The sequence below is a fragment of the Chiloscyllium plagiosum genome, chromosome 5 (assembly GCF_004010195.1).
Source record: "Chiloscyllium plagiosum isolate BGI_BamShark_2017 chromosome 5, ASM401019v2, whole genome shotgun sequence".
NCBI lineage: Eukaryota > Metazoa > Chordata > Chondrichthyes > Orectolobiformes > Hemiscylliidae > Chiloscyllium > Chiloscyllium plagiosum.
This window is the reverse complement of record NC_057714.1, coordinates 86,791,793-86,811,012: the sequence shown is the minus strand read 5'-3', so window position 1 is coordinate 86,811,012 and position 19,220 is coordinate 86,791,793. Positions and strand designations below refer to the sequence as shown.

Sequence of the window (19,220 nt, the reverse complement as noted above, 5' to 3'; positions counted from 1 at the left end):
AACATGATCTTGGATCCTTTATAGATCATAGCTTGGGGGTCTTTTCCAAGATTTCTAGAAGCTTCTAGGAGTATCTGCCTCTCCCTATAGCTCTGCAGCCGGAACATGACCGGGCGTGGGTGCTGGTTCGAGCCGGGCCCGCGTATTGCGACCCGGTAGGCCCATTCCACGCTTACCTGGCCTGATCCAGCTTCCAGATTTAAAAGCTGTGGCAGCCACTGCTCGATTATCGAGGTCGTCAATGTAATTTTCTAAGGTCCGGACTCGCTGTTCGAGAGTCCGGACCTGATCCACGGCCGATTGCGCTGTAGTTTCGGAGGTTGCGGCCTTTAACTCTGCCCCTCCAACTCTGCCCTCGATTTCCTCGATGTCTCGGTTGTGCTTCTGCAGCGCGGCCGAGAGTGAGTCCCATCGATTTCGGGATTCTTCGATAAAAGCGTCAATCTTCACATCCAGTTTGGAGATCATTTCCACAAGGCTTGTCACTGTAGGTAATTCCCCGGAGGCGGCTGTGGACACCTCAGCTGGAGAGGGTGGGGGAGGGGTTCCTGCTTGCTGAGAGCTGCGGGCTCCCTTCCCTTTGGTCATTTTTACTAAATATTAGATTGTTTAAATGTAATACTAAGCAACTAATTAAATTAAACAGCTATTATGAATGATTTGGTGAGTGTGGTGGGGGTGGGTGACCCACTTTACCCAAGTCTTGGGAGGAGCACTATAGACTCAGACTTGCTGGGTCGCCGCCATCTTGGATTCCCCCCTCTCAATGCCATTCTTAATTAGCTCTATTGACTTCCTCTCTACAGGCTGACATCTTGTTTCTATAATCTTCTTTGGCCATGTTTCACTTGTCAAATTGTTCCATTATTTACATTCCCTTCCCTGCTGCTTTATCATTGGCTGCAGAGCCTTGAACTGATGAAACGTGAGAGGCCTGAACAATATATAGATGCTGTTAGACTTGCTGAGTATTTCTAGCATTTGTTAATTCTATTCTTTAGCATCGACTGTCCTACTTTACAGAACTTCCTCCTTTAGTGCCATAAATCTCTATAATAACCCAACTATTCCAATCTTTTAATTACACCTCCTTCCAATTTCTCCCTTCCCATTTATGTATTCTTGGAGCTTTAACATTTTTGACAAAATTAATTCAAATGCTTTGTTTTATTTGAATACCAAAAGTATTTATGTAACAGTTTTAAATCCTTGGCATAGATTCTCCATAGCAGACAAATTGCATTTGAAATCTAAATCACACGTTAAACAGCAAATACAGAAACCAATGTCTGCAAAGCGAAGTCTCAAAAGCAGCAATGAGTTGAATTGTTATTCTTTAATGTTACTGATTAAGAGCAGGGCTGTTGACAGGGTCACTTGACACATCTCTGCTCTTTTCTGAACAGTATTACAGATCGTTTACATCAACTCAAACAGGAGAGAAGGCCTTGATTTAGCATATTTCACCTGGAACGCAGTATTTCTGACAATGAAGCACTCCCTCAGATCAACATTGCAGTGTTAGCTGAAATTGCTTTCAATTTGAGGAAGAGAGTTTGAACCATGGTCTGTTGAACTAGTTGCTCCACCAGAGTCAGATTTGCATGCCTAACTTCGCAGTGAACTGGACAAGAAATTGATGGATACAACAGTAAGTTAGGACTCGCAGGTACTTAACCCCTTCCACTGGTCCATTTCAGCAATCTAACCATACTTAGATTAAGTAGCATGGATGAATTATCAGAGACATTATCATTTAGAAAATACTGAAAACCTTAGCTACAGATGCAAATTGCTATGATTCTAAAATAGTCTAGAAAAGCAGGGAAAACAATTATACTTCATATTGGTCTTCATTATTTTGAGTATATTTTAATGCTCACTTTGCATTACTAGAAAGACTACAAACATTCTAAACACACACTAATCATGACCAGCAACTAATAATGCTGGTAAACAAAGGCTAATTATCAACTTCTGATCACCAATTTTGCAAGATCCAGTTGCGCAATTTGCATACCTCTTTACCTTTACTTGCAAGTGATAAATCATAAATTTCCCAACCCTACATTAATCAAAAACCTTTTAAAAAAAACAATATTCCATGCAGCAAATAACAAGCAAAGCATCTCGGGGAGGCAAAACATTAAACCTTTTTAATCTCTCAAACACTGTGCATCATTTTCTTCATGAGAGTGTAACGTACAATTGATGTAATGTCGTTTAACACGATTTCTATCACTGTTTCTTTGCTTATAATACCAATTTGAAAATGCTTTAAGACAGCAGCACTCTCTTCACAGTGATTCTTCATATTCAAAGCCCTGTTAAAATATTCTTTTTATTTTCCCACCAAAAAAGAACTTAACATGCCTTTGAATGATTTGCCCAAACAGCTGTGATTTTTTTTTATAAGCTCAATAACATTTAGTTTGTTTAAAAGGAGGTGGCAACACGGGAATATCTTTTTGATGCAAATACCAATTTCTATGTGCTCTACCTCATTAACCATAAAAAAGAACACTACCTCACTGCTTCACAGAAGAATCGTTAGCAAAGGTCTTTTGTAGGGCTCAGAGCACAAGCATTTTATTCAGCCAGTTCAACACCAGGCATGGGCCAATGATGTTGGGCTGAAAGATCTGCATTGAGCTTCGTGATGATTGTGATCACGTAGTCCAGGCTGATACTCCAGTGCAACACTGAAGAGTTGCTCTACTGTTCGAGACACTGTTGTTCAGAAGAGACCTTAAAGAAAGATTCAGTCTCTGCCTGAAGTTTTCATGACACAATTACAAGAAACCAGAATGTTTTCCTGATATCCTGAACAAAAGTATTTCTTTGACCAAAATCATCTTTGAAAAGAGAGTTAAGCCTGAGCAGCAAGCATAAAAGAGTAATGTACATCGCTAGATGGGTAGTGAGAGGGGTAGCTTCTTTTAAAAAAAAAACTTAATTTTAGCTGTACACATAACCAGCTTTCTGCTGGAAGACTTTGCATTTCTCTCAAAAGATCAGAGGCCTGAAAAGTAAACTCTGCTCCTCTTGCCACAGATGCTGCTAGATCTATAGAAAAGAATCATAAAAGGATTATAGCTCAGGTAAATCATGCGTCAGCTTTCTGCAAGGGCAACTTAGCTGGCCCCACTCCCTAACCTTTCCACATAGCCTTGGAAGCATTCTTTATTTATGTGCTTAACTTATAACCTTTTGAAAGTCTCAACTGAATCTGCCTCCACCAGATTCTCAAGCAATACACTGTAGATTCTTATCACTTGCAACATAAAATATTTATTTATATCAATGTTGATTCTTTTACCAATCATCTTACACCTTTGTCCTTACACCTCTCAACTCTCATCATCCCTTGGTACATACTCTGTCAATACCCCATATTATTGTGAATGCTTCATTTAGAGTTCTTCTGAGATTTTCCCAGCATACATAATGTTGATTACCTTGCACTTCAAGATGTTGGAAGTCATGATAGAGCATAAACATCCTAAGATACACTGCAGTGGTGGATACAGAGGGCCTTGTAACTTGATAGAGCTAGACTAGTATGAGAGATGGTAGCTGAAGTGGTGTAGGAGAATGTAAAGGGCGCAGAGAGACTTATAGAGGCAGAGATGCTCTTGAGAATTAAACAATAGTTGCTCTCCCCACACCACTATAGTGTTGCAGAACCAAAATAGACAACAAAAATTATTGTAATTTTGAAGTCAAATGATTTCCATCGTCATCTCCAAAGACACTTGCAGCTCATTGTTTGTTCCTGTATTTCTCAAGTTAATGGACCGCTTAAGAAGCCTTCCATAGTTTCCTTTCTCTACTTGTATCTCACACCAACAATACCAGATACCTGCCTACTCCTTACTTGTTCTTGCCTCAATTTCCTGACATTTTACCTCCTGTGAGACTGTCATCTCAAAATAACTACTTCCAAATTTGTCACTATTCCAATTTCTCCTTAAGCTATCACCTAAACCACCTATCATTTCTCCTGTAAAGGTCACTAACTTTACTACTTGCTAAATTTTTTTATGAAACCTATGGTCCCTATTCTGACATTATCCAACCCCACAGGTGACCATTACTGTCAAGCTACAGGGCTGAAACCTCACAGTAATGCATGCAAAGTACCGACAGTGTACATTTCCCCATTTTAGTTACTACATATTATTTATAATTACAAAACAGAAATTTCATTTTCCTTACTGATGAAATAGGATTACCTTAGGGTTACTTCTTCCACTGATACTATCCAGATCCAAAAACATGTCTAAGTCACAGCCCATCTTCCCAAAATTATTTACGGATGATCCAAATGGTTTAACTGAGCATTCAGGAAAGTAAGCAACCGCAATGTCCTTCACGAGGGAGCACACAAGGAATCGAAGACGTGCATTCTCTTCTGTAAGCTGGTATTCTTTGCAGATTGTGTATAATTGCTCATCTATCTAAGAAAGAAAAAGTAAAGAAGCAAACATTAAACTAACTACCCTCAGAAAATAGTCCAAAGTTGCAAACTTTGATGGATTTATAAAATAGTTTTTTTGCTGTAACCTGACAAGTAAATCTGGTATTATTTCTCAATCATTTCTGAATTGAAATAAAACTGACTACTTTCTCAGCCAAGCTATTGTAATTACATGACTAAGATGTAATAAATAAAATTACACAACAATCTAAGCCAATTATTAGTGAAAGGAACTTCTAACAAAAGATACTTTCATAATTTAATGAAAGAAATATAATACTAAGCATTCATACTGCTGTTGTTAGGCCTACTGATAATACAATCGGTTTTATTTCTTTTCACTTCCCTTATTTGTCCTCCTAAGTTTACAGATCTGCGTTTTACAGACATATGCAAGATATGATTTGTCTTGTTAGCATGCAAACAACACTTTTCACTGTACCTCGGTACATGTGACAATAATAAATCGAAATAAATCTGCTGCAGAGTTCCAAGAACTTAGGTTGCCTCTTGTACTTCACCCAAGTGATCATGTTATAGTAGGTCTATGCTATACTTTGGCTTAATCTTAAGACGTGTTTTTACCAAGTCATGGGATGTGGAAGTCGCTGATTGGGCCTGCATTTATTGCTTATTCCTAGTTGCCCCTGAGAAGATCGTGCTGAGCTCCATTCTTGAACCACTGCAAGAAATCAGTTAGGTTTTCTACTCCTGACTGCTGGAATTGCCATTGGATAAATAACCTCTGCAGGATAAAATTGGATTTGGCTATGATTTTGGTGATACTGAATCATCAACGAACATTAAGTATTGAGACCTGTATACGACATGGCCACGAAGATCGGGAAGCATCACAGATTCTTGGAATTCTGGAGCAGTTGTGTCACCTCAGGAGAAAAATAAATGTTGTAAGAAGAAACAAAGACTATCATATTATGAGTAGGCCTACTAACAATAGTGAGTTTCCTTAGTTATGAAAACATCTTTCATCAGAAGCTCACTGCACAGTGGCACAGTGGTTAGCACTGCTGCCTCACAGCGCCAGAGACCCGGGTTCATTTCCCGCCTCAGGTGACTGACTGTGTGGAGTTTGCACATTCTCCCAGTGTCTGCGTGGGTTTCCTCCGGATGCTCCGGTTTCCTCCCACAGTCCAAAAATGTGCAGGTCAGGTGAAGTGGCCATTGTAATTGCCCGCAGTGTTAGGTGAAGGGGTAAATGTAAGGGAATAGGTCTGGGCGGGTTGCGCTTCAGCGGGTCGGTGTGGACTTGTTGGGCCAAAGGGCCTTTTTCCACACTAAGTAACCTAAGTAATCAATAACGAATGACTTAGATGTGGTGTAATTTTATTTATTGCACCTTAGGCATCGAACCACAATAGTTTGGTCAAAAATGCAGTCCACCATCCAAGTATGGAGAGAAAAAACTAACTGTACTGCAGGCTGTTTTCTAATTGAGCAGAGTTTAAAAAATCTTCACATTCCCATCATTACCAATCCTAATAATACTGATTTAATAGTGCTTCAAGTACAAAAGATAAATTAACCAAAAAGACATTAGATTAAGCCACATAAACAGATATTGCTGGAAAATCTGGCAGCATGTGGACAGAAATCAGGAGTTAACATTTTAGGTCCAGTGACCTTTGGTTCTCTCCACAAAGGCTGCTGGACCTGCTGAAAATTTTCAGCAATTTCTGTTTCTATTTCAGATTTCCAACATCTGCAGTTCTTGTGTGTTTTATTTCTAAATATTACATTAAGATTTACTTATGAAATAGAAAAAGGACATTTAGGCCTTTGAGCCTGCTCTGCAAAAATCATAGCTACTCTTCTACATCAACTCCACATTTCCACACTTTCTATTTATCACTTGTCCATTGGAAGCCAAACATTTATCAATTGTTGCCTTGAATATATTCAACGACTGTACACCCACATCTCTCTGATTGAGAATTCAAAAGATCCACAATTCTTGGAATGAAGGAACTTTGCATCTCATTCTTAATTCTTATTCTGAGATGATGATGATCCAGGTTGTAGACTCCCCAGCTAGGGGAAATATACTCCAAGAACTCAAAACGTAGGAGAAGACCAGACGGCCCATCAAGGCTGCTCAACTTTTCGATATAATTGAGCTGATCTAAGGATGCAAGCCCAACTATCTGCCAGTTCACCATACCCTAATTTTCAAGGTGAAAATCAGTCTATTCCAGCCTTAACTATGTTCAATATGGCGCAGCTACAACTTTCTGGGGAAGAATTATATCACAGCCTTTTGAATTAAGTTATTTGTCTCCATCTCTGCTCTTAATAATCAATTTCTTATCCTGATAATGTGCCCCCATGATTTTGTTTCTGTGGTCATTGTATATGCCATCAAGCCCATTCAGAATCTCTTATGTTTCAGTGAGATCACCTCTCAAATCTTCCAAACTCCAGAGAATGTAGGATGAATTTATTTAGCCTCATGTCACAGCATAAACCTCTCATCCCAGGAATAACAAAGTGAACCTTTGTTGTACTCAGATGTGGTCTCATCAAAATCCTACACATTTAATTGGTGTACCTGCATGCTAACTTACTGAATTCATTGTTCAAGCACACCCAAATCTCTCTGAACAACACAACTTACGTTGCTCACTTTTTGAAAAATTGTTTTACCCTCCTTACAACCAAAGTGAATTCATACTTCCTTACATTTCACTCCACCTCACTTCATCTGTCTATATCCCTCTGTTGCTTTCATGTTCTCATTTGATTCTGTTGAGCCCAATAAGAATGTTATGATTCAATCAGATCACCCCTCATTCTTCCAAATTCCATGGAATATATTGGACGATTTCCTCATCACAACTAACATTCTTTGATACATTCCCTTCATCCTTAAGGAAGGAGACAGAAATTACATATAGTAGTCTACGTATGTGCTGGCCAAGATGCTATATATAATTACATAAGACTACTTCACTTTTTTCAATCCCTCCAATTCTGTTGTAATAAAAACTAGCTTGCCATTTGGTTTCTGATGGATTCCTGTATCTGCACGTTAACTTTCTGTGATTCAAGGTCAATTAGGTCCCTACGAATACCAAAATTTGCTGGCTTCTCACAATTTTCAAGAAAATTTTTATCTGCTAGCTTTCTTCCCAAAGTAGCCAACTTTACATTTCAAAATAGTAAATTCAAAAACAGAAATGCTCCACCCACAGCATGGCAGTGATCAAAAAATTTCAATGTTATCATATTATAGTGGTCAAGTAGATATGTTTCATTCTTTCAAGGTTAAACAAAATCTCATGGTATTTAGCAATCTGATGGAAAACTTACACTCTCTGTGCCAGAAAGCTTCCGGAAGAGTTCATTAAGAGGGATAACAGATTGTTTAAGGCATGATACTGAAGGCTGTGCAGCAGAAAGATCCCTAGGATGGTTATTTACCAAGCTGAAAAAACGAGATTTGAATGGAATGGCACATTCATGCTGAAGGCTTGGGATACTAGAAAAGCTTTTGAGCATTCCTATACTGTCCTTATCAGCAAACTCCACCACTGCATAAATACCCTGTGGAGAAGAAAAAAGAAATTAATTAAAATTAAAATAACTTACATATATTATCATAAAACAATTAGTTAAACAATGAAGAAATTTCCTATATTTTAATATAATGACTATGATAAACAATTCAGTGATCACATACCATAAGTGGATAAGACCTAAAGGCCACTGTGAAAAAAGGGTGCACACGTAAACTCAATATTCATAAGAGCAGTGTACATTACAGATATCAAATGTCTTTATAAGCAGTTTTCAAAAGCCAATATTGAGGTGCAAAACATACTACTTCTTTAATGGAAAACCACATCCATTGTACCCACAATGCAAATTCTGTGACCCAATTTAATAAATTTGCGGTCACTAGTTCACATTTTAAAAAAACTGTCATTCTATGAAGATTTAAGCCTTAGGGCTATGCAAGATGCTTACAAACACATATACATCAACAGAGATAAATTGTATTGCTCTAAATCTAGCCTGTCTGAAACCAAAACTTAGCTTGGGATTGACAATTAACCATCGTCTCAGCGAAGAAGGCCACTGCACCAGTTCTAACATAACTGGCTTTGCACTGCAATTATGAAAACTACAGTTAAGAGTGCAGTTGTAATCCCAAATGCGTGCCATAAATTTATCTCCAAGAAGGACAAAAATGCAGTTTAAGTTGCAAGCTCAATTTTCCTTAAAAGTTAAAGTGTAAACATTTAAAATTATGTTCAGTTATTTCTCACTCCTTGATAACATTAATCCATACCTCTTTACTATTTTAACACATATGAGGCTTATGGCTTTCTTTCTCGACACAGAGCTGCATTTCTATGAAATACCAATCATACAATTTTTTAAAATAATAATTCACATTTGTGAATTTACTGTTAGTAAAATGGAGAACACCATTGTTAACTTAAATATCAAGATAGATGGAAAAACTGAATTCTGAAGAAAATAGATGAAATGTTGATTTATCAATATATGTAAAGAGGAGTGGCACTAATGTTTAACAATTCTGATGAAATACCTTTAACCAAAAGGTTATAGTCTAACTTAGAAAAGGTGATTCTATGAAAGGTATATAAAGTATAAGCAAAATGAATTTGCATAGGTCCAATTGTAATGTTAAAAGATTAAATTGTGCTATCTCTCTGGACCATTAATGTAATGTTAAAATGGGTGATATTCATGCAGGCACGTTGATGACTCACTTCATTTGGGCAGCCATTTTCTGCTGTTCTGCTGCTATTGTCAAGTTAAACTCTCATTCAGGCCCTTCCATTCAGATATACGTTCATAGCCACCCCCCACCACCCAGTCAGGTTCGCTTGCGTGATCAACATCTACATTGTCTGGGGAAGCAGCAGAGCCAGAACTTGTTTGCAGGGCCACCCTGAAGCGGAGATATATCACACCTACATTGCCTTTGGGAATCATGGAGTCAGGAAATGGTCTGCATAATGATTCCCCAAGATTAGGGCATTTACATTTGCATTATCTCCAAGGACGATCTCATCCTACCACTGTACTTGGGGTAACATGATTATCGGGCGGGTGGGGGTCACCAGAGTACCTGTGAGCATTACCGACTGACCTGTATTAAGAGGTTGTGTTTTCTTTGCTCAGGGTCTCTTTTGACTCAACTTCACACACCTGCGAGGAGAGTCAAAGGGTCACCTAGCTTGTACAGGCTTTAATAAACTTTAACTGTTTGCAGAAGTTGGTGCGTGCGAATTACATCTCGTGTGTGAAACTGCAGGAAAAAGTGTAACATATTAATCAAAATATGTCACGATGAAGCAAAATTTGAAGTAGTCCAGAATATACATCAGTTGCTGGGAGCAGATATAATCTCTACAAATAAAAGTTGCATATGTTATAATCAACGACTAGATTTAAAGACAATTACATGATCGCAAGAGATGGAAAAAGAGACAGGGGTGCAAGGAGGGAAAGATAGGTTTCAAGAGGGAATTTTGAAGCATGGACAGTTGACAGTATGATCACAATGGTGGGGCAATTGAATTCAGGAATAATCCAGAGACCATTTAGGAAGGTACAGACATGCTGGATGTAGTAGAGTTGGAGTTGATTAGGGATAGAGAAGAGCATGGACATGGGGGACTTAACAGCAGTAATAAAGATTTTACAGTCAAAATCTATATTTGGATACATACTGATACATTTAACATTCAGGCTTTGGTTTTACAACACTTACAAAAGTTTCATAGAAGAAATATTTATTGATTGCCCCATAGCTTGATATGTACTTGTAGAATTTCTTTTCACTGATATTAGGAGGACAGCTGATCAAAATGGTCCGTTCTGCTTGTTCGTGCCTTTCTGCTTGCAATTCAGAAAATGTCTTTATCGAAATTTTCTCAGTTAAATCTGCAAAAATGACATTGGTGAGTGCTCAGAGAAATCAAGTATATTAATGTTTTCATGGATGTCAAAAAAACAAAGTGGTTAACTTATGGAATAAATTGTACTCTCAATTGCACAAACTCATTCATGCAAGATCTGTTTCCCATACAGCCCCCTTGCTGTTACTTTTTTCAACATAAACTGGCAAATGACTTTAGTTTAAACATTTTAGCAACGTTAGACACTAGACAAATTAGAAGAGAACATATTTGCTTGTAATTATATATAGTGTGATTTCACTCAAGACACTAAATTCTTGTTTCCTTTCTTACTGATCAGTACCAAGTGGTTACAAAGCTTACAATAAAATGGTAAATTAAATGAGTTGATGCTTATGCTTCATTTACACCATACTTGAAAATTAGAACATCTACTAACATATGGATCAATAAAACAGCCCATGATGGGAGAGAAGCTTCACAAATCTGCAAACAGACAAAACTCATCTGATGAGAAAAGACCTATTTAAATATTAGCTGAAGTTAAGACTAGCAATATTATTAGTAAATCAAAAGTATTTCAAATAATGCTACCGTAAAAATACTTATTGATACATTTATTCAATGATAACATTCAGAAAAGCCCTCCTTAGTGTACTTCTAAATTACACTAGCATTAAGGAAATAATATTAGTTACATATTATAAAAGCTTGGATGGAATTTAATTTCGAAATAATCAACTTCACACTTTACAAAATTGAGATGTTTAAGATAAAGTGATTTATTGTGGTACTAGTTACTGTAAACATCACCTTGAATTCTTTCACACGTATCTTTCTCAGTGGAATGATGCCTGACTGGGAGAGGGATACTTTGGTCCCCTTAACCCAAATTGTCATTTGCAAGTACAAACTCAGCAAGTGCACTCAATGTTTAGGAGAGGTAAAAGGCATATTATTGTAATTGCGTGACACAAGAACCTGGGTAGTAGAAATGAACTCAGTTCATTCTCCTGTGCTAATATAACAGATTCTGAATTAAAATAAAAGCATCTTTAGGTTTAGGTTTACTTGCTGAGCTGGCAGGTTTGTTTTCAGACATTTCATCACCATGCTACGTAACATCATCAGAGAGCCTCTGGTAAAGCACTGGTGTTCTGTCCATTTACTGTTGACCATTTACCAAGCTCTAAGAAAAAGAACCGGAAATGATAACATCCACTGTTACAGACCAAGACACAAATAGAAAGTGGGACAAAACACCAGCACTTCACTGGAGGCTCAGTGATGATGTTACCTAGCATGGTGGTGAAACGTCTGAAAACAAACCTGCCAGCTCAGTAAGCAAACATACAACCTGAACCTCAACCTGAGCTAATAATCTTCTCAAAAAAAAAAATCGCAAAAGCACCTTTCTTTGGAAGATGTTAAATTAAATGAAAACTTCAACAGCAGATTATAAACAGGCCAGAAATCCCCCTCATGTTCACAATCTATGCAAAATTTATAATTTTTTCCAACAAAATAGAATGCAGGAAACAAGTGAATACAAGTTAAAGAAACATTGTGACCAAACCATACAGTGGACCCCCATTGGCAGCATAGCCTTCAATTGACCCAGGCTATCTCATTTCCCTCAAAATCTCAAACGTGGCACCTTTAAAATCATCTGGAAAACATGATTTTAGCTGTGCTTTTTGTCAGCTTCTATATGGTCTTTGACAAGCATCATGAGTCTTTTACTGAAAGGAGCTTTTTGATAAGCACAGTGACTATGTATTGAAAAGAGGCCATTTAAGTCCTTACTCGAATTTGTGACTGTATTCCTGCAAATCATGATTTTAAGTGAAACTTTGATATCCATGAGGGTCAACATTAAAACTGCAATGAGGTTCTGCAGGATCTTATCTGAACAAAGGATAAATCATTACATTGATAAATTTAAAACAAAAACAGCAGCATTAATGGAGAGAAATCAGAATTAACATTTAGGGTCCAGTGACCCTTTTCAGAACATGTTGAATACTGATCTGAAGAATTCTGGTCATTAAGCATGCTCCGCACTCCTTGATCCTCTAAGTTGTAACCTCTCCCTCAAATAATAACAGAAGCTCAGGGTCATTTTTGCAGACAAAATGCAGTTGTTCAGCAAAGCAGTCACCTAGTCGGCATTTTATCTCCCTGATATAGAGGAGACCGCATTATGAGCAGCGAGTACAGTAAACTAGATTGAGTGAAGTGCAGGAAAATTACAGCTTCACTTATAAGGTGTATCCAGAGCCAAAGACAGTGAGGAGGGAGGAGGTAAGCAGGCAGGTGTTGCACTCTATTTGGATGCATCACAGCGTGGTATGGCAACTGCTCTTCCTCAGACTGCAAAAAACTGCAGAGAGCCATGAACACAACTCAGTCCATCACGCTAATCAGTCTTCCACCCATTGAGTCAAGAGTGTGGTGCTGGAAAAGCACAGCAGGTCAGGCAGCATCCGAGGAGCAAGAGAATCAAAGCTTTGGGCAAAAGCCCTTCATCAGAGCACCTGGACAACCCGTGCCGGTCAGTTACCCACCCTCGATCTCTTTATTTCCAACTACCGGCAGGCCATTGACTGCTTCATTCTGTCCACCTCCATCACCCACTCCAACCTCTCACCCTTGCAATGCGCAGCCCTCCACTCCAATGCCAACCTCACCAGCAAACCAGCAGATAATAAAGGGGGGTTTGGGGGGGGGGGGGGGGGGGGGGGATGCAGTGGTAGTTTGGCGCACTGACTTCTACACTGCTAAAGCCAGGGGCCATCTCAAAGACATCTTGTCCTACTGACCCCTCAACCACGATCTCACCTCCCATTGCCAAACTATCATCTCCTAGACCATACACAACCTCATCACCTCAGGGGATATCCAACCCACAATTTCCAATCTCGTAGTTGTGGAACCCTGCACCGCCTGGTTCTACCTACCCAAGATCCACAAGCCTGACTACCCCAGCTGACCCATCGTCTCAGCCTGCTCCTGCCCCACCAAACTCATCTCCACGTACCCTGATACTGTCCAATCACCCATTGTTCAGGAATTCCCCACATACGTTCATGACACCATCCACGCACTCCGCCTCCTCCAAGACTTTTGTTTCCCTGGCCCCCAAAGCCACATCTTCACCATGGACATCCAGTGCCTATACACCTCCATCTGCCATGACCAAGGCCTCCATGCCCTCCATTTCTTCCTCTTCTGATGTGCCCACCAGTAGCCTTCCACTGACACACTCATTTTCTTGGCTGAACTGGTCCTCACCCTCAATAATTTCTCCTTTGAATCCACCCACTTCCTCCAGACGAAAGGGTTGGCCACAGATACCCACATGGGCCCCAGTTACGCCTGTCTCTTTGTGGATTACGTGGAACGGTCCATCTTCCGCACTTACAACGGCACCATTCCCCACCTTTTCTTCCACTACACTGATGACTGTATCAGCACCACCTCGTGCTCCCACGAGGAGGGTGAACAGTTCATCAACTTCACCAACACATTCCACCCCGACCTTAAGTTCGCCTGGACCACGTCAGACACCTCTCTCCCACTCCTGGACCTCTCCATCTCCATCAATGGTGACCGACTCAACACGGACATCTTCTACAAACCCACCAACTCCCACAGCTACCTGGACTACACCTCCTCCCACCCTGCCTCCTGTAAAAATGCTAACCCTTAGTCCCAATTCCTCCGCCTCCACTGCATCCGCTCCCAGGAGGACCGATTCCACTGCAGAACACACAAAGTTGTCCTCCTTCTTTAAAGACCGCAATTTCCTCTCCCACGTGGTTGATGATGCCCTCCAGTGCATCTCATCCACTTCCCGCACCTCTGCCCTCAAGCCCCAACTCTCCAATCACAACAAGGACAGAACCCCACTGGTCCTCACCTTCCACCCCACCAGCCTCCGTATACATCACATCATCCTCCGCCATTTCTGCCACTTATAAACAGACCACACCACCAGAGGTATATTTCCCTCCCCACACCTATCCGCTTTCCGTAAAGACCATTCTCCCCCCCATCTCCATCAAGCCACCCTCCCCTCCCAGCACTTGCCCCTGCTACTGCAGGAATTGCAAAACCTGCACCCACACCTCCCCCCCCTCACCTCACCCCAAAGGAGCCTTCCACATCCATTAGAGTTTTACCTACACATGTCATTTACTGTACCCTTTGCTCCCGATGCAGTCTCCTCTACAATGGGGAGACAGAACGCCTACTTGCAGAGCACTTCAGAGAACATCTCCAGAATTCCTGATGAAGGGCTTTTGCCCGAAACATCAATTCTTCTGCTCCTTGGATGCTGCCTGACCTGCTATGCTTTCCCAGCACCACACTCTTGACTCTAATATTCAGTCCTCACTTTCACGTAGTTGACTTCCAACTATTGACTCCATTTATACTTCTCTATGCCTTGGGAAAGCAAACAACATAATCACAGGCCCCTTCACTCCAGTCATGTTAATTCCCATCTCTCTCTCTGCACCTACTCTTCAGTTGTAATGTTGTATTCTGCACTCTGTTCTACTACCCTGAAGCACTTTGTATGGTACAAACTACCTGTATAGTACACAAACCAATGCTTTTCACTGTATCTTGATTCACATGACAACAACAAAATCAATCAACAGGGGTGCATGGTATTGTTGGGAGTCGAGGATGAGTAGACCAGAGTGTCCCAGAAGGTTTGGTTCCTGCTAAACGCTGACAAGGGAGGGAAGGGGAATACATGCCTGGTGGTGCCACCCCATTGGAAGTGGCAGAAATGGCGGCTTCTAATTAAGGTGCTGGCTACTTCAACACACCACCGTGATCCCTGGCAACATTTCTGTCTCAGACCTGCAGCAGTGCTCCAATGAGGCTTACTATGTCATCTTCTGCTTGGGGACCCTGCAGCTTTCAGGATTCAATATTGAGTTCAATAATTTTAGAACCTGAACACCTTTCTATGTCTTTCACCCACCCCACATTTCATGTGTTGTCATGACACGGACTGATTTTTGTACAGCCAACCCATTTTCACCTACTTATGGTCCCCAATACAAGCTCTTCTTTCTCCCTAGCATACTATCATCCATTAGAGTCATTGAGGTGTACAGCACAGAAACAGACCCTTCGTTCCAACCCATCCATGCCAACCAGATGTCCCAACCCAATCTAGTCCCACCTGTCAGCAGTCAGTCCACATCCCTCCAAACCCTTCCTATTCATATACCCATCCAAAAGCCTTTTAAATGTTGCAATTGTACCAGCCTCCACTATTTCCTCTGGCAGCTCATTCCATACACGTATGTACCATCTTCTGTGAAAAATTTGCCTCTTAGGTCTCTTTTATATCTTTTCCCTCTCACCCTAAACCTATGTCCTCTAGTTCTGGAGTCCCTCACCCCAGGGAAAATACTTTGTCTATTTATCCTACCCATGCCCCTCATGATTTTATAAACCTCTAAAACCTCTACAAGGTCACCAGGAAGGAGACCAGAATTGCACACAATATTCCAACAGTGGCCTAACCAATGTCCTGTACAGCCACAACATGACCTCCCAACTCCTGTACTCAATACTCTGACCAAAGGAAAGCATTCCAAATGCCTTCTTCACTATCCTATCTACCCGCGACTCCACTTTCAAGGAGGTATGAACCTGCACTCCAAGGTCTCGGTTATTCAGCACTCCCTAGGACCTTACCATTAAGTGTATAAGTCCTGCTAAGATTTGCTTTCCAAAAATACAGCACCTCGCATTTATCTGAATTATACACCATCTGCCACTTCTCAGCCCACTGGCTGTCCTGATCAAGATCCTGTTGTAATCTGAGGGAACCGTTTTCGCTGTCCACTACACCTCCAATTTTGGTGTCATCTGCAAACTTACTAACTGTACCTCTTATGCTCACATCCAAATCATTCATATAAATGACAAAAAGTGGACCCAGCACCGATCCTTGTGGCACTCCACTGATCACAGGCCTCCAGTCTGAAAAACAACTCTCCACCACCACCCTCTGTCTTCTACTTTTGAGCCAGTTCTATATCCAAATGGCTAGTTCTCCCTGTATGCCATGAGATCTAACCTTGGTAACCAGTCTCCCATGGGGAATCTTGTCAAACACCTTACTGAAATCCATATAGATCACAGCTACCGCTCTGCCCTCATCAATCCTATTTGTTCCTTCTTCAAAAAACTCAATCAAGCTTGAGACACATGATTTCCCATGCACAAATCCATATTGACTATCCCTAATCAGTCCTTGCCTTTCCAAATACATGTACATCCTGTCCCTCAGGATTCACTCCAACTTGCCCACCACGGACGTCAGGCTCACTGGTCTATAGTTCCCTGTCTTCTTCTTACCACCTTTCTTCAACAGTGGCACCATGTTAGCCAATCTTCAGTCTTCTTTTCACTGCCCAACTGTTGCTCTCTCTCTCTGGGCTCCATCTCCACCTATCCACTCACTTCTTTTCCCTCTCCATCCCAACTTCACTATATATACCACCTTTTTCTAACTACAACCAGTTCTGAGCTCGAAACATTAACTCTACTTTCTCTCCACAAATGCTTCCGGAGTTGCTGAATTTCTCCAGTAATTTCTACTTTTGTTTCAGATTTTCAGTATGTGCAGGTCTTTGTTTTATCTTTATGACCATACTGCAACTCTGGTATTTGTGTACACTCACTTTCCCTGTTATAGTGAGTGGATAATTCACATTCTCTTGTTACTAATGGAAATCACTGAAATTGGATGTAAACCTTGTGATCAGAACTGAGAGATAGGAAGCAGCTAAAAACAATTACTGACTTATTTTTACAGTGAATAATTTTTTTTTTAAAAAAAGTGTTTTGCTATATTGTCCCTTCCAAATAAAAAGCAGGCACAGTTGCAGTTTTTTTGACACACATTCAGAAAAACACATTTAGAAGGCCTACTCATTTTCTTAAATCAATTCAACTTCCCATTATCTTTTGTTATGATTGATATAACATTAACAAACAAAAGCTTCATTTCTCTTCTTACTGGGGATATGCAAGAAAATGAATATGAGTTATGTCAGATCAGCTATGAATGGCACAGCAGGCTTGCGGGGTTGAATGGCCTACTCCTGAGAGAAAGTGAGGACTGCAGATACTGGAGATCAGAGTTGAGATTGGGGTGCTGGAAAAGCACAGCAGGTCAGTCAGCACCTGAGGAACAGGAACTCTTATTTCTCAGTTGTGTTCTCTGAATGATGGAAATATATTTTCAGAATCTGCACCAAAATCAAGCAATTTTACATAGTTACTATGGCTCAATATTTTTTGCTGTAAGGAACATAATTCCAGGTTCTCTAGTGTCCACATTACTGAAGTTCTGTACTGGCAGTTCTAGCTCAGCTAGTTGCAACCACACTTGAGTCAGAGGTTAAAAAATCATAATTCCACATTTCAACTGGCTGGATAACTGGTTTACGATGCAGACTGACATCAGCAGCGTGGGTTTATTCCCCACACTTGCCGAGGTAACCATAAAGGTCCCACCTCCATTTCGCCTGAGGTGTAATGACTCTCAGTTTAAACTCACCCTCCAAGCCATCTCGTTCTAACGAGAAAGTAGCTCTATGTGCACTACCTGCTGCTTCCGCTGCCAAAAGTGTTTAAAAAATTCCAACACGTTTAAGTTCTGAAAAGGAATGATACTGAACAGGAAACATTAATTCCCCTGTTTCTGTCCACAGATTCCATCAAACTTCAGCATTCTGTAAGTTTGTTTTAGGAGACTTCGAATTCAATTGTTGAGTAGAATTTACCCAGTAAGAGACATCAAAGTATTGAACTGAGACATTTCCCGGCTTTAATTAATATTAAAACACTGGTATAAACAGCACTCCCTTCTCCCTTGTCGTCTGAGGGAGCTGACCCTCTGGCCAGGGGATACACAGGGTCAATTTAATCCTGAAAGAGCCGCATCCAAACCAGGCCCGGGCTGACCACACAGGGGTTCTCGAGAGGAGGGACCTTCCTTACCTGACTCCTCGGTACCATCCAGAGCCGGTACGGTTTTGGCCGAGCAGCTCCTGTGGGGGAAGTGGCTGGGTCGAGGCCTGAGACGGAGCCGGAGGCGCCGCCACCACACGGAGGAGGCCATCTTGAGCGGGCCTAGTGCGCCTGCGCAGCCCGCCAGAGGAGGCGCTTCCTTTCGGTGGAAAGATCGAGAATGCCGGGAGAGGGGGTTCGGTGGTGCGGTTGGGGGAGTAGTTGGGGTGAGGGCATAAAGACAGAAAGGAATGGCAGGTCTGGCGGCATATGTGAAAACCGAGTGCAATCTGCTGCTCCGCCCAGTCCCAGCTGACCCTGTGATGCCTGTCATTTCCAGAAAGGGGGATATAAACCGCGGGTAATGGCAGTGCCCTGGCTGCAGCATTGCGTTGGGCTCTTGGGGCATGTTGGTACAGAGTTGGGAGAACCCGTGGAGCTAACGTTGGTAGGGCTATGGATAGGAGTTAAAGATGAGGTTGGGGATTTTGAAGTCGGGGCAGAAACCTGTGATTCAGCCGAAGAAGGTGCATTCACCAGGAACAGGAGAGGCCATTCAGCCCTTCCTCGGATGCTGCCTGCACTGCTGTGCTCTTCCAGCACCACTAATCCAAAATCCATTCAGCCCTTCAAGCCGGTTCCACCATTCGGTGAGTTCATGGTTGATCTGTGGCTGAGCTCCATATACATGCCTTTGACCTATAATCCCACAGCATTTTTGCTTAATAAAAATGTACCAGATTTAAAAGTCAGAACTGACTTTCCATCAACTCCTGTTT

The 19,220-nt window shown here is 41.1% G+C and overlaps 1 protein-coding gene across 2 annotated transcripts in view; it reads right to left on the bottom strand.

Moving 5' to 3' along the window:
- Positions 1-18,865, bottom strand: part of LOC122550071 (mitochondrial poly(A) polymerase) — a 54,168-nt gene extending 35,303 nt beyond the window's left edge. For both annotated transcript variants that reach the window (XM_043690565.1, XM_043690566.1), the window contains exons 1-4: positions 18,433-18,865; positions 10,245-10,417; positions 7,808-8,041; positions 4,236-4,460 (exon numbers count right to left, since the gene is read on the bottom strand). In XM_043690565.1, coding sequence (XP_043546500.1) covers positions 4,236-4,460; positions 7,808-8,041; positions 10,245-10,417; positions 18,433-18,850 — 1,050 coding nt within the window. In that variant the 5' untranslated portion in view covers positions 18,851-18,865. The remainder of the gene's footprint in view (positions 1-4,235; positions 4,461-7,807; positions 8,042-10,244; positions 10,418-18,432) is intronic.
- Between the last annotated feature and the right edge of the window lie 355 nt (positions 18,866-19,220).